The 16034-nt window shown below is 45.5% G+C and overlaps 1 protein-coding gene across 8 annotated transcripts in view; it reads right to left on the bottom strand.

Annotated features, from left to right (window-relative positions):
• Positions 1-1852, bottom strand: part of tubd1 (tubulin, delta 1) — a 34550-nt gene extending 32698 nt beyond the window's left edge. For 2 of the 8 annotated variants that reach the window (XM_072556059.1, XM_072556060.1), the window contains exon 1: positions 1599-1852. In XM_072556059.1, coding sequence (XP_072412160.1) covers positions 1599-1758 — 160 coding nt within the window. In that variant the 5' untranslated portion in view covers positions 1759-1852. The remainder of the gene's footprint in view (positions 1-1598) is intronic. The other 6 variants (XM_072556063.1, XM_072556058.1, XM_072556064.1 and 3 more) reach the window with 5 other exon arrangements.
• Positions 1853-16034: the final 14182 nt, after the last annotated feature.

Below are 16034 nucleotides of genomic sequence, written 5' to 3' on the forward strand. Positions count from 1 at the left end.
GGTAAGTCCACATTTGGAGTACTGTGTGCGTTCTGGTCGCCTCACTTTAGGAAAGATGTGGAAGCTTTGGAGAGGGTGCAGAGGAGATTTACCAGGATGTTGCCTGGAATGGAGAATAGGTCGTACGAGGATAGGTTGAGAGTGCTAGGCCTTTTCTCATTGGAACAGCGAAGGATGAGGCGTGACTTGATAGAGGTTTATAAGATGATCAGGGGAATAGATAGAGTCGACAGTTAGAGACTTTTTCCCCGGGTACAACAAAGTGTTACAAGGGAACATAAATTTAAGGTGAAGGGTGGAAGGTATGGGGGGGGGGGGATGTCAGAGGTAGGTTCTTTACCCAGAGAGTGGTGAGGGCATGGAATATGCTACCTGTGGGAGTGGCAGAGTCAGCATCATTGGTGACCTTTAAGCGGCAATTGGATAGGTACATGGATGGGTGCTTAAGCTAGGACAAATGTTCGGCACAACATTGTGGACCGAAGGGCCTGTTCTGTGCTGTATTATTCTATTACTCCAGCTGAAACAAAAACAGAAATTGCTGGAGCCATTTTAGAGAGAAAGCTGAGTTAATGTTAATAGATGCAGTCAAATCTGCTGAGTGCGAAATGAAGAATCTGGGTGGGGGGGTGTGGTGAAGGATCTGGGTGGGGGGGGGTGTGGTGAAGGATCTGGGTGGGGGGGGTGTGGTGAAGGATCTGGGTGGGGGGGTGTGGTGAAGGATCTGGGTGGGGGGGGTGTGGTGAAGGATCTGGGTGGGGGGGGTGTGGTGAAGGATCTGGGTGGGGGGGTGTGGTGAAGGATCTGGGTGGGGGGGTGTGAAGAGTAAAGGATCTGGGTGGGGGGTGTGGTGAAGGATCTGGGTGGGGGGGGTGTGAAGAGTAAAGGATCTGGGTGGGGGGGTGTGGTGAAGGATCTGGGTGGGGGGGTGTGAAGAGTAAAGGATCTGGGTGGGGGGGTGTGGTGAAGGATCTGGGTGGGGGGGTGTGGTGAAGGATCTGGGTGGGGGGGTGTGGTGAAGGATCTGGGTGGGGGGGTGTGGTGAAGGATCTGGGTGGGGGGGTGTGAAGAGTAAAGGATCTGGGTGGGGGGGTGTGGTGAAGGATCTGGGTGGGGGGGTGTGGTGAAGGATCTGGGTGGGGGGGGGTGTGGTGAAGGATCTGGGTGGGGGGGGTGTGGTGAAGGATCTGGGTGGGGGGGGTGTGGTGAAGAATCTGGGTGGGGGGGTGTGGTGAAGGATCTGGGTGGGGGGGTGTGAAGAGTAAAGGATCTGGGTGGGGGGGTGTGGTGAAGGATCTGGGTGGGGGGGTGTGGTGAAGGATCTGGGTGGGGGGGGTGTGGTGAAGGATCTGGGTGGGGGGGTGTGGTGAAGGATCTGGGTGGGGGGTGTGTGTGAAGTGAAGAATTAGGGTGGGGGGTGTGAAAAGTGAGGGATCTGAGGGAGAGTTGAAGGTTCGCCCCCCTCCCCAGCTGCAAAAAAAAGGAAAAACTGCGGATACTTGAAATCAGATACAAATACAGAGATTGCTGGAAAAAAATTCAGCAGATCTGGCAGCATCTGTGTAGAGAAAGCAGAGTCAAGCAGAAATGTCCCTTACCATCGGTCCCGGCCTCCTGTCGGAAAAAGCGCTCCAGAGAAATGGCTCGGTAACTATCAGGCCGGCCCAGGTCATTCCGGCCATCCGTATTGACCAGCTCCAGCAGCTCCTGGCCTATCTGGTTGCCGCACTGTCCAAGCTGCAGCAGGACCATCGACATTGCCCCCGACCGCGGGGCAGACTGACGAACTGACTCCCGCGTGAGGCCGACTATCTCGCGCCCGTTGCCGCAGCAACCCGCGCGCGCTCTCCTGGAGTTATGGCGCATGCTCGATTCTCACCATTTTCTCCCCCGAACTGAAGTTTACGGAGGCCTCTGAGGTACAGAATAATGAGGAGTCCGGAAGTGTTTCAGAAGGACATTGACAAACTCTCATACAGAACGTCAGCTGACGAAAAATTTGACTAAAGTGGAATGTTTTAAAGTAATTACAAACATAAAATGAGAGAATATTCGGTAGCAGCTTCTAAATCAAACATATTGAATGTTTCAGGGCACTGGACTTTGATTGAAACATAGGAAAAAGGAATAGGAGGGGTCCATGTGACCCCTTAAACCTGCTCCATTATTCAATATGATCGTAGCTGATCATCCAGCTCACTATCCTAATCCCACCCCCAATCCTTGAATATTTTAAATACAGGGGCTTCTTGAAACGTTTTAACCTCAACCACTTTTTGTGGCAGTGGTTTCCACAGGTTCACCACTCTACATGAAGAAATTTCTCCCCATTTCAATCCTAAATGCTTTACCCCCTATCTTTAAACTATGACCCCTGGACTGCCCCACATTCAGTGACATCCTACCTGCATTGTATTCGCTGCACCCAATGTGGCCTCTTGACCTTGCTGTAGCTAGTCATTTTAAGACACCTTCCTGCTTGCATGCCCACATGTCTGTCCTTGGCGTGCAGCCATGTTCCAGTGAATCATAGCACAAGCTAGAGGAGCAACATCCCATCTTCAGACTATTGAGTTCAACACCTTTAAATTGTGAATCAACTCCCATTTCTTCCCTTTTAGCTTGTTCTCATCCTCCCCTCCCCCAGCCCATTTACTGTCCTTTCAAGTCTTGCTGGAGACACACAATTGTTCTGCCATTCTCACATTCCAATCACCTAAGCTGAACTGTGAGAAACAAACCTCACATATTAATAAATTTCAGTCAGAGTCAAATTCTGAAGCAGCAAATTTTATTGATACGTACTTGCAAGAACAGGTGCCTAACGAGTAAGCACCCCGATCTGAGGGTTACATTCTGATTTATGCTGTTCAGCTGCGTGTCTCAGTCCTTCCCTTTCACCCCATTACTTTTGCTGTAGCACGTAGCCTATCACTAGCTTCACTCCACCGAGCTTCACTCCACCTTTGTATAGCTTCTCTCCGCCTCTATTTACTTCTCCCATTACTCTAAGCCTGTCGCCCCTTACTCTTATTTATCTCATTCCTTATATGTGACTATCCTGGCATAGTTTGCTGTCTTTGTGCGATCATCCTGCCAAACTAAATTCCATCCATTGGCCATATCCCTCCTGAGACTGGCACACTATTCTCCTGTTACTGGTACATTCCACTACATGGTCACTCTGCCCTATTAGTCATAGATAATTTTACCTGTTTTTGCTTCTCACTGTAAACTTAGGCTGCACGTGCCAATACTAAACAATGTAAACTTTTGCAGAAGCAACACCTGTTCCCTTATTCTGCACAATTTTAACCTTACAATCCCCCCTTTTTCTTCTTGGCTACTAAGTGTTATCTTCTGCATTTGTCTCATACGTTGCCTTCCAGTTCGCTAGCATCATCCCTGAGACTTCATTTATAGTGGCTAATTCCTTAAGGTCACCCATCCCCTCATTGTTCAAGAGGTTGAGTTCCTCTGCCTGATTACCTTTTGGAGGTATTTGTTTTGCCTAGGCCGTCTCAATTAGCTGCTGGGTTAACCCTCATACACAAGGTATGATACAACAGCCAATTGCTGTCAGTACCCCTGCTACCACTATCAGGGAGGTGAGGATGGAGACTACCACTCCCTTCCATTTCCCAAACCATGATTCCTGCCATCTCGTGAGTGATGTGTCCACTCCTGAATTCTCAGCCAAGTCTTCTGCCAAGATGGTCAATCCTCGCAAGGCACGAGAGATTGATCGATCAAATGCTGTATTATTTGGAATAAAAGTACAACAGCTACCTTCTAACATCACACATACACCCCCTTTTTCAGCTAGGATCATATCTAAGGCCAGTCCATTTTCCCAGGCCATTCTGCTGGTTGCATCAAGTTGCTCAGATATACCCTTGACTGCATCTCTAATGTAATTGATGAATCTTTGCTGGTTGTAAAAAAAAATAATTTATCCAATCCACATTCTTGTTGACCATTACCCACCAAAATAGGGCCGATTCAAAACCTCTGCAATCTGGTTGCGGGCCTTGAACTCATCGGGGACCCCTCTAGAAACTCCTATAGAGTCGAGATAAATACTACCATCAAAGGAAGTATCTAATAATGACCTTTTACTCCTCTCATTCTTTGTTACTACCACCTTCTCCTTCTTAAATGCCAAGGTGAATGGGATTGCCAATTGCATAATTGCACATATCCGTCTCCAGTCAGGAGGTAGGGTAGGTTGCAATATTCTACCTCCACAGTACCACCAGAGATCTGCCCGGGGAACCTGGAGTGCTGAGTAGTTCCCTCCTTTGTCCATTTCGGTGTCATTCTGAGTTTTTATACATAACCTCAGCTCCCCCAAGTCTCTGGACCAATTTGACCCCGTCAGCTTATACAGAATGTGAGATTCCCGACCGTGGTCAAAAATGGGGGGGGAGCTTTCAAATCTGTCTTCTCCGAGGGAGGGAATATTAGAGATACAATTCCTATCATTCTATGCAGTCTTATCCTGATACAGGGCTATCATACATTCCATGCCCTGCCTGTTTTGGTTCCACTCGATCAGAAAGGGGACTATGTGAACAACCGGTCTACCGGAGCACATGCATAGCAATTGCTTTCATCCAGAGTTTTAACAGTATACTTTACCCAATCAACCCAGGCATTTGAGTCCCCGTATCCAGTTTCTATTTCAATGGTCTGCTTCAAGTCCTTCACCTCTATAATTTTTACCACCTTTGGGTCATTGGGAGGGGCAAAAGGATGTATCTTACTATCAAGTTGTTTGGCTCGTTTTCTGTTTCTTACGGCTATTCGGAAACAGCAGCCTGAAAAACACTTCCCAGTGGCAGCCATTACTATCCTTAAATTGTTACTCAGGAGTCGAGACCCGTTTTTACAGGGAAAGGAGTCTTCAGAGGAGGTATTTTTAATGGTGAAATATATCGGGTGGCACTTTTTGTCAGGATAGTCTAAGGCTGGGTGAAAGGGGGCTCTATGGATAGTGATGCCAGGGGGCAGTTTTTGCGAACCATACCTTGTGTCCGGTCGGGTCTTAAGAAGGATTTCGGAGGAAGTATACTCCCTCTGATACTTTACATCTGCGCATTTTACTCAGCTGCAAGCATCGACCTCTATTACTTGCGGATATTCAGACTCAGGGACAGTTAATAACAAATATGGAGATGACAGCATCGTTTGACAAAATCCTAATACTAAGAAAGCTAATATGGTAACCCTAAGCGTCCCCAGCACCCTATAATAGTATTGGAGTACCGAGAGATTTAACATGCAATACAATATATAGATATCAAAAAGAAACTATCCCGCGTCTGCATAAAAATCAGTTACTTAACGTCTTTTGAGTCTGAGTTTCAGTGGTTCTCCTGTCAATTCGGCTGTCCAGACTTCTTTCTTAACCAGGGATTCCACCGATCCTTTAATCCTGGTGTAGTGAGTCCAGCCTTTCTCCGCCATGCGTATCGCCGTTTCAGTAGTCAAAAGAGCCTGGTACTGTCCCTCCCAATCTGGTTGCAATTTAGTTTCTGTCCATGACTTAATTAGGACCCAATCTCCCAGCCGGATGGGATGAACGGCGAATTCAGGGAGCAGTGTCTGTGCCAGTAATCCGTGTCTGCTAAGAAAAGACAAAGACGAGGACAAGCCCAGTATATACTTTTTTAAGAACAGATCTTTAGTCTCCAGGGTTGGCAGTTCCCCTTTCATTCCCAGATAGGGCAGGCCAAAAAATATCTCATAAGGGGACAGCCCCATATCTTTCCTTGGGGCTGTCCGCACTCTCAAAAGGGCTATAGGTAAACACTTAGTCCAAGGGAATCTGGTGTCTACTACTAATTTTGATAACTGCTTCTTGAGTGTCTGGTTCACTCTCAACCTTTCCTGATGAAGGTGGGTGCCAAGGGGTGTGGGAACTCCCAGGAGACTCCTAACCCTTCATCACTCCCTGGAGTACCCTGGAAGTAAAATGAGTTCCCTGATCCGAATCTATACATTCCACTATCCCGTCTCTGGGGATTATGCGTTCAAGTATTATCTTGGACACCCCATTTGTGGTGGCAGTGGCTAAAGGGTACGCCTCCACCCATCCAGATCAGTGATCAACCATTACCAGCATATACCTCAGTCTTCCCACTCGGGGTAATTCGGTATAATCTACCTGAATGCTCTGAAATGGTCGGAGCCCAGGTTCTCTCCCTCCTGGGACTTGTTTCCTCAATACCTTCTTGTTGATTTTCTTGTTTGTTATACATCCCTCATATATCTGTTTGGCTATCGTATAGATCCCTTTGCATCCATATTTCCTTAAAATCAAATCACATATTGTTTGCACTCCCCAGTGACTCCCCTGGTGTAAGACAGCCATAATTTCTCGCATCATCATCTTATTTAGCATCTCCGGCCATCGGGTAGCATCCAGTGCCCCTCTACTGTCAGTATAGCTCCTAGTTCTTCTAACTCTCTCTCTCTTCCTTAGCGCTAAATATCGGTCTCTCCCCAGGTTCCTGCACCACTGGTACCAAAATCTATATTGTAGCGGGTTGAGGGTTCAAAGCTACCTCCTTAGCGACTTCATCCGCCAATCTATTTCCCTTTGCTTCAGGATCATTTCCCTGCTGATGTCCATTTATGTGGACTATCGCTATTTCCTTTGGCAATGAAAGGGATTCCAATACTTGCTTTACCAATTCCTCATGAGCCAGTTCTTTACCCCTACTGTTGATCAGTCCCCTCTCCTGCCACATCTTCTCAAATGTGTGTGCCACCCTGAAGGCATACTTAGAATCTGTGTATACAGTTCCTTCATTGCCTTCCAAGGTCTTAAGGGCCCTTCCTAGTGCATAAAGTTCGCAAGTCTGCGCCGACCAATCATTGGGTAGTCAACTAGCCTCAATAACACTCCCCTCTATTCCATCCACTACTGCATATCCATTGTGTCTTTTACCTTCAATCACTCTAGAGGACCCATCAATGAACAGCCTGGCCCCTGCATGTAGAGGGATATCTCTAAGGTCCATTCTTACTTTAGTCTGATATTCTATAATGTCGAGGCAGTCATGTTCTGGGTCTGAGGGAGCTTCATCCCCTCCTTTCCAGAGAAAGGTAGCTGGATTCAGACAAATGTCTGTGATCAACGTAAGGTCATCCCTCTCTATTAGAATTGCTTCATATTTTAGAATTCTAGAGTCCGTAAGCCACTGCCCTGCTTTCTGATTTAGTCTGCTCCATACCTGATGTGGGGTGCTGACTATTAAGGCTCCCCCAAAAGTAAGTTTCCAACTCTCCTCTACCAATAAAAGCTGTTGCTGCCACTGCCTGCACACACTCTGGCCAGTAATATAGCTTTCTATTCTTTAATTAAGAATGATTTAATGCTGTCATGTTTTAAATTAGCTACGAATCAATATGACAGGTCACTGAGAGAGTGTAAAGGAATCCTGTCAATTAATATTGATTCAGGCTAATACAATTGATATATTATAAATATTAATTATTAATTATATATATTATATAAATAAAATAATCATTATCTGTAATTCAGGGTGGAAACGCAACAAGTGGCTAAAACATTTTAGAAACTGTAATTGCATAGTTGTTTGTTTATCAGTCACTTGTGACTTCTCATTCGTTTCTGTAATTGTTTTGCTCAAGCACATTCATTTTTAAAAACCTCAACAGATTCCATATCACCATTTAATTCAATCCCCAATTTGGTGGCAGTATCTTGTCATGAGCGCAAAACTGATTCTTCGTGCCTCTCATCACAAAACTGTCGCCATAGTCCAATTAACTCTTTTGTTCCTGCTCCCATGTTACATTGCCAGATCAATTGCTGAGCTGATTTAACCAATTGAACAGCTTTAGGGCCACCTAATGACCATTCTTCATCACCCAATGTTTTGTTTAAACCTTTTTTTTAAAAGAAATATTGCAATCTTTCTTGCTCCCTATAGCTTCAAATACCAATTTATCAATTTATGCTTGTCTAACTTTAAAGCCTGTTCCTAACTATACATTTTGGAATCTTACTTGTAAATGTATATTTATATATTATAAATTCATTTATTCAGTTTTTAATATTTAAAATGTAAAATGCATACAGTTCTGAACTTTGAAATCCATTATTATTACCCGGGTTTTAGTCCCTTAATTTAAATCCAAAATTAGTTTTCTTAAGTAGTCCTGACCAGTCATTGCTCAATTACAATGCTATAGGCCGTGTAATAACCAAAGCTGTCTTAAAAGGATTTGTCTATTCAAGTTAAAAAAAAACTTATAACGTGTGAATAATGGCTGAATCCAAGGTCTCAGATATTAACCATAGGATTGATTTATTACAATCTAATGTTGAACTGAAACTTCAACTGGCATTGAAGGTAGGAACTTTCTGAATAAAGCTACGGCTTAAAATTAAGTGAAAACAAATGAGTCTGAAACACAAAAAAAATTATCATGTTGTTTTCCTCCGTATTGAGCTGATTTGAAATCGCTTTTATGTAAGGCTAAAAGAGATTAGTTAGAAACTGAGAGTAAGGCAGTCATGACCTGTAAAACGAACAGGATTTAGCATTTTATTTCATAATCACTGTAAAATCCTTAACCTTAAAAAAAGGTTAGCACTGCTGCCTCACAGCAGCAGAGACCCGGGTTCAATTCCCGCCTCAGGCGACTGTGTGGAGTTTGCACATTCTCCCCATGTCTGCGTGGGTTTCCTCCAGGTGCTCCGGTTTCCTCCCACAGTCCAAAAATGTGCAGGTTAGGTGAATTGGCCATGGTAAATTGCCTGTAGTGTTAGGTGCAGGGGTAAATGTAGGAGAATGGGTCTGAGTGGGTGCGCTTCGGCGGGTCGGTGTGGACTTGTTGGGCCGAAGGGCCTGTTTCCACACTGTAAGTAATCTAAATCTAAGTAAAATCATGTTAAATTTCCATAATAGAAATCAGTTTCAAAACAGTCCCAGATCTCAAGCTCCAAGGAACAAAGCACAAACATTCAATCACCAACAAATGTGCATTCAAACTGAATCACAAAGGGTTAAACTTTCTATTTGCTGGACAGCTTTTTTCTCTCTCTCTCTCTCTCTCTCTCACACACACACACACACCGTATCTCACAGACACTTTTTGAGCTTCCCGCAATATCAACTCTAGAGGCTTCTCGCTCCACCCCTCTATCTTTTGAATCTTTTTCTGGATGTAACACCCTGCTTGTTGGGGCCTCCAACTCTGTCCTTGTCCCTGTTGACTGGACCCTACTAAAGTTCCTCCTTGTCCTCTACCCCTTCCTCTATGTTCTACGTGCTGCCACCTCCACTCCGGTTGCTAGTCACTGATTCGATTCTTTTCTTGACCACTTCATCAACTGTGGATTAGTGGTGCTGGAAGAGCACAGCAGTTCAGGCAACATCCAACGAGCAGCGAAATCGACGTTTAGGGCAAAAGCCCTTCATCAGGAATAAAGGCAGTGAGCCTGAAGCATGGAGAGATAAGCTAGAGGAGGGTGGGGGTGGGGAGAGAGTAGCATAGAGTACAATGGGTGAGGAGATGAAGGTGATAGGTCAAGGAGGAGAGGGTGGAGTGGATAGGTGGAAAAGGAGATAGGCAGGTTCGACAAGTCCGGACAAGTCAAGGAGACAGTGCTGAGCTGGAAGTTTGAAACTAGGATGAGGTGGGGGAAGGGGAAATGAGGAAGCTGTTGAAGTCCACATTGATGCCCTGGGGTTGAAGTGTTCCGAGGCAGAAGATGAGGGTCCTCACCCTTAACAATTTCACCTTTGAATCCTCCCACTTCCTCCAGACCAAAGGCGTAGCCATGGGCACACGTATGGGCCCCAGCTATGCCTGTCTCTTTGTTGGCTATGTAGAACAGTTGATCTTCCGTAATTACACCGGCACCACTCCCCACCTCTTCCTCCGCTACATTGATGACTGCATTGGCACCACCTCGTGCTCCCGCGAGGATGTTGAGCAATTCATCAACTTCACCAACACATTCCACCCTGACCTTAAATTTACCTGGACCATCTCTGACACCTCGCTCCCCTTCCTGGACCTCTCCATCTCCATTAGTGACGACCGACTTGACACTGACATTTTCTACAAACCCACCGACTCCCACAGCTACTTGGATTACACCTCTTCCCACCCTATCTCTCCTCCACCTATCCACTCCACCCTCTCCTCCTTGACCTATCACCTTCATCTCCTCCCCCACTCACCCATTGTACTCTATGCTCCTCTCTCCCCACCCCCACCCTCCTCTAGCTTATCTCTCCATGCTTCAGGCTCACTGCCTTTATTCCTGATGAAGGGCTTTTGCCCGAAACGTCGGTTTCGAAGCTCCTTGGATGCTGCCTGAACTGCTGTGCTCTTCTAGCACCACTAATCCAGTATTTGCTTTCCAGCATCTGCAGTCATTGTTTTTACCTACTTCATCAACTGTGGCTACCATCATTTTTGCCTTCTGTTTTTGTTTTCTCTCTCTTCACAAACACTTTCTGTGCATCTCTTAACAATTCATCAAGTGATTTCTCACTCCACCCATCTATTTTCAGAATTTTGTTTTTGATGGCTGGCCATGATTTACTTATAAAGTGTACCTTCAGTAGCCCTTCAGCTACTAGCCCTTCCAACACTAAGCATAATCCGATCCCTCCTGACTGAAAGGCTGTTTTCTGTTGACATAAATTCAAATATTTACAAACACAGTCTTCGTCCAACCCGTACTTTGGCCAGAAGACGGCGGGACGAAGAATGGACTCCTTTGTCCATACAAAGCAACATTTAATCATCTTTTTGCTATCTTTTCCCTTGTGCAAGTATTATTTTTCCAATGCCACAACATCCTGCCCAAAGGACTTTCTGGAGGTATGTTGTCAGGGACCCCCCCTCCAGTTCCATTTTTGTTTCCGGAGGCTTATACTTTACCCTCGGCACAGCCCATATTGAGTTATTTCGTTAGATATTTATTAACTACTAGAACTCAATCCCAGCCACCAAGGCAGTACTTAAAAGTCAATTTCCCTACCTTGGTCCATGCACGGAGTTGCCTGGCTCCCTGTGCCTACTTACTTTCACCTGGTTCAGATAGATTCTCATCGGATCTCAATCAGTCAACCAGAAGGGGGAACCCACCGCCGAGGAACACGGGACCGTTCTAAAAGAAATGGGACGCGTCTTCCCAGCCGTCGACGGTGCCCACCCTGCGGGTGATGATGGATGACATGCGCCCCCAAATCGTGAGAAACAAACCTCACATATTAATAAATTTCAGTCAGAGTCAAATTCTGAAGCAGCAAATTTTATTGATACGTACTTGCAAGAACAGGTGCCTAACGAGTAAGCACCCCGATCTGAGAGTTACATTCTGATTTATGCTGTTCAGCTGCGTCTCTCAGTCCTCCCCTTTCACCCCATTGGTTACTTTTGCTGTAGCGCGTAGCCTATCACAAGGTCTAGCTTCACTCCACCTTTGTCTAACTTCTCTCCGCCTTCTCCCATTACTCTAAGCCTGTCGCCCCTTACTCTTATTTATCTCATTCCTTATATATGACTATCCTGGCATAGTTTGCTGTCTTCGTGCGATCATCCTGCCAAACTAAATTCCATCCGTTGGCCACATCCCTCCTGAGACTGGCACACTATTCTCCTGTTACTGGTACATCCTGCTACACGGTTGCTCTGACCTATTAGTCAGAGATAATTCGACCTGTTTTCGCTTCTCACTGTTTAGTATTTGCATGCGCAGCCTAACTTTATAATGTAAACTTTTGCAGAAGCAACACCTGTTCCTTTATTCTGCACAATTTTAACCCTATACCTTACAAGAACCATCAACATCTTCTGTCCACCAGCACCTTACACCCACTACCCTGCACTCCACCCTCCATCCCCAGATGATAGCATAAATGCTGTCCCCGCCACATCACTTCAGATCTGATGAAGAGTCATCTAGATTCGAAATGTTATCTTCCTTTCTCTCCATGGATGCTGCCTGGCCCGCTGTGATGTCCAGCTTTTGTTGTTTTCAGTCCAGATTCCAGTACTGTCATAATTTGTTCATTCCTACAACTAACCTGTCTGGCCCTTTACAATTTGATAGATTTCAATGGGATTAGAATTCTTCAAAACTCCAGTGAATGTAAACCTAACTAACTCATCTCTCTTCATACGTCAGTCCTGCCATCCCAGGAAACAAGTTGGAAAACCTTTGCTGCACTTCCTCTACAGCAAGAACATCCTCCCTTAGATAAGGAGATCAAAACTGCACACAATATTCCAGATGTGGTCTCATCATTGTCCTGTATAACTGCAGCATTATATCCAAGTTCCTGTACTCAAGTCCTCTTGCTATGAAGGAATCTTTTGGAATTCTATGAAGACATTACGAGCAAGGTAGACCAGTTAGCGTAACCTAGAACAAAGAACAAAGAGCACAAGGAAAATTTACAGACTCTAGATTAGAGTCATGCTGGAAAAGCACAGCAGGACCGGCAGCACCCAAGGAGCAGGAAAATCGACGTTTCGGGCAAAAGCCCTTCATCAGGAAATTTCCTGATGATGGGCTTTTGCCCTGAAACATCGATTTTCCTGCTTCTCGGATGCTGCCAGTCCTGCCGTGCTTTTCCGGCACCACTCTAATCTAGACTCTGGTTTCCAACATCTGCAGACCTTGTTTTTACCTAAAGAAAATTTACAGCCCAGGAACAGGCCCCTCATTCCTCCAAGCCTGAGCCAATCCAAATCTACAGTCTAAACCTGTCGCCCAATTCCTAAACATCTGTTTCCCTCTGCTCTCCATCATGCATCTGTCCAGATGCATCTTAAATGAATCTACCGTGCCTGCCTCTATTACCTCTGCTGGCAATGCGTTCCAGGCTCCTACCACGATCTTGCAAAGTACTTGCCGTGTGTATCCCCCTTAAACTTTTCACCTCTCACCTTGAAAGCACGACCTGTCGTTATTGAATCCTTCACCCTGGGAAAAAGCTTATCTCTATCTACCCTGTCTATACCCTTCATGATTTTATAGACCTCAATCAGGTCCCCCCTCAATCTCCTTTCTTCTAATAAAAACAATCCTAACCTACTCAACCTCCCTTCATAGCTACCACCGTCCATACCAGGTAAGATCCTCGTAAACCTTCTCTGCACCCTCTCCAAAGCATCCACATCGTCTTGGTAATGTGGTGACCAGTATTCTAAAAGCAGCTGAACCAACATCATGTACAATTTTAACATGACTATTCACAATTTGTATAGATGATTTGAAGTTGGGGACATCATGTAGTGTGTCAAAGTTTGCAGATGACGCTAAGATGAGTGAGTTTTAAGAAGATTTGTAGCTCAAGTTGAGGTTTTGGATGTGGGTTTGCTTGCTGAGCTGAAAGGTTCATTTCGAGACATTTTGTTACCTTACTAGGTATCATCTTCAGCGGACCTCATGCGAAGCAATGCTGAAAATTCCTGCTTTCTATTTATATATCTGGGTTTCTTGGGTTGGTGATGTCATTTCCTGTGGTGATGTTATTTCCTGTGGAGAAGCCACTTCCTGTTCTGTTTTTCAGGGGGTGGTAGATGGGGTCTAACTCAATGTGTTTGTTGATAGAGTTCCGCTTGGAATGCTATGCTTCTAGGACTTATTGTGTGTGTCTTTGTTTGGCTTGTCCTAGGATGGATGTATTGTCCCAGTTGAAGTGGTGTCCTTCCTCATCCGTATGTGAGGATACTAGTGAGAGAGGGTCATGTCTTTTTGTGGCTAGTTGGTGTTCACGTAGCCTGGTGGCTAGTTTTCTGCCAGTTTGTCCAATGTAATGCTCGTTACAGTCCTTGCACGGTATTTCGCAAATGACATTAGTTTTGCTTGTCTGTATAGGGTCTTTCAAGTTCATTAGCTGCTGTTTTAGTGTGTTGGTGGATTTGTGGGCTACCATGATACCAAGCGGTCTGAGTCTGTTAACTCTCTCATCTTTTAGAATGACCATGTTGGTTTCAGTTCTTTCATATTTAAACCCCAAAACGTTTTTTAAAAGTTACATTCTCAAGTGAACTTTAACAATTGGTGTCATGTCGGACCAGATAAGATATTAAAGGTGTTAACTCCCTGTGAGGCTGTCTGTGCCACAATGGTCAGACTGATTCTAATCTAAAAAACAGATTTACAAAATATTACATGGATTCATGCAGTTTTTGAGCAAAGTAAAATGTAATTCTGCAATAACAAATTCACCCCACAAACTTATGTGTATGTGTGCAAGTGGGTGTGTGTATGGGGGGTGGGGGGGTGGGGGTGTGGGGGGGGTGGGGGGGGAGCGGTTATGAGTGTCTGTGAGAGGGTGTTTGTACGTCTGTGAGGGTGTGTGTGGGAGTGTATGTGTGAGTGTATGAGAGAGGGTCTGAGTGAATGTGTGTGTGTATCTATATAAATATATATATATATATATATATATATGGGATCACCTGTTGTGTGACATGAACCCAAGGTCCCGGTTGAGGCCATCCCCATGCGTACCAATCTTGGCTATCAGCCTCTGCTCAGCCTCTTTTCGTTGTTGCCTGTCTCGAAGTCCGCCTTGGAGGACAGTCACCCGAAGGTCCAAGGTGGAATGTCCCGGACTGATGAAGTATTCTCTGACTGGGAGGGACCACTCCTGTCTGTTGATTGTTCTGCAGTGTCCATTCATCCGTTGCCATAGCCTCTGTTTGGTCTCATCAATGTACCATGCCTCAGGGCATCCTTGCCTGCAGCGTATGAGATAGACAACGTTAGCTGAATCACATGAATACCTACCACGTACATGGTGGGAGGTGTCCCCACGTGTAATGGTGGTATCCGTGTTGACAGTCTGACACGTCTTTCAGCGCCTACCGTGACAGGGTTATATGGTATTGTCCTGAAAGCTGGGCAGTTTGCTATAAACAATGATCTGTTTGAGGTTTGGTGACTGTTTAAAGGTGAGAAGTGGAGGTATGGGGAAGGTCTTTGTGAGGTGCTCATCCTCATTGATAACGTGTTACAGGCTACGAAGAACATGGTGTAGTTTGTCGGCTCCTGGGACAACGAAGGGTACCCTGTCGGTTGCAGCTCATGTCTGTCTCCTGAGGATGTCATTACAGTTCCATGCTGTGGCACGTCGGAACTGGCGGTCAATGAGTTGATCATTGTACCCTGTTCTTATGAGGGCATCCCTGAGTACTTCCAAGTGCCCATCACGTTCCTCCTGATCTGTACAGATCCTGTGTATGCGTTGGGCTTGTCCATAGGGGATGGCTGTTTTAATATGTTGCAGGTGGAAGCTGGAGAAGTATAGCATCGTGAGGTTGCATCCATGGGTTTGCGGTAGAGTATGGTACTGAGGTGCCCATCCTTGATAGAGATGCATGTGTCCAGGAATGAGACAGATAATAGAGAGTAGTCTATGGCGAGTTTGATGGTGGGATGAAACTTGTTGATATCACTGTGTAGTTTTTTCAGTGACTCCTCTCCATGGGTCCAGAGGAAGAAAATGTCATCAATGTACCTGGTGTATAGTATTGGTTGGAGGTGCTGTGTAGAGAAGTCTTGTGTGAACCTGAGCATGAAAATGTTGGCATATTGGGGAGCAAATTTGGTCCCCATGGCTGTTCCATATATCGGGATGAAGAACTGGTTGTCAAAGGTAAAGACATTGTGATCGAGGATAAAGCTGATGAGTGGTAAGATGGTGCTCGGAGATTGGCAGTTGTTGGTCTAGAGTATTGAGGCTGTTGTCACGATGCCATCATCGTGGGAGATACTGGTGTAGAGCGCTGAAACGTCCATTGTGACAAGGAATGTTCCCGGTTCGACTGGTCTGTGGGTGCTAAGTTTCTGTACGAAATCTGTTGTGTCACCACAGAAACTGGGGTCCTCTGTGCAACGGGTTTCAAGATGCCTTCGACATAGCCAGACAGGTTCTCACAGAATCCCATTGCCTAATACAATAGGACATCCTGGTGTGTTGGTTTTGTGTATCTTCAAAAGGCAGTAGAAGTCACCTACGTGAGAA

Source organism: Chiloscyllium punctatum, chromosome 37, assembly GCF_047496795.1.
Source record: "Chiloscyllium punctatum isolate Juve2018m chromosome 37, sChiPun1.3, whole genome shotgun sequence".
In the NCBI taxonomy this organism is placed as follows: domain Eukaryota; kingdom Metazoa; phylum Chordata; class Chondrichthyes; order Orectolobiformes; family Hemiscylliidae; genus Chiloscyllium; species Chiloscyllium punctatum.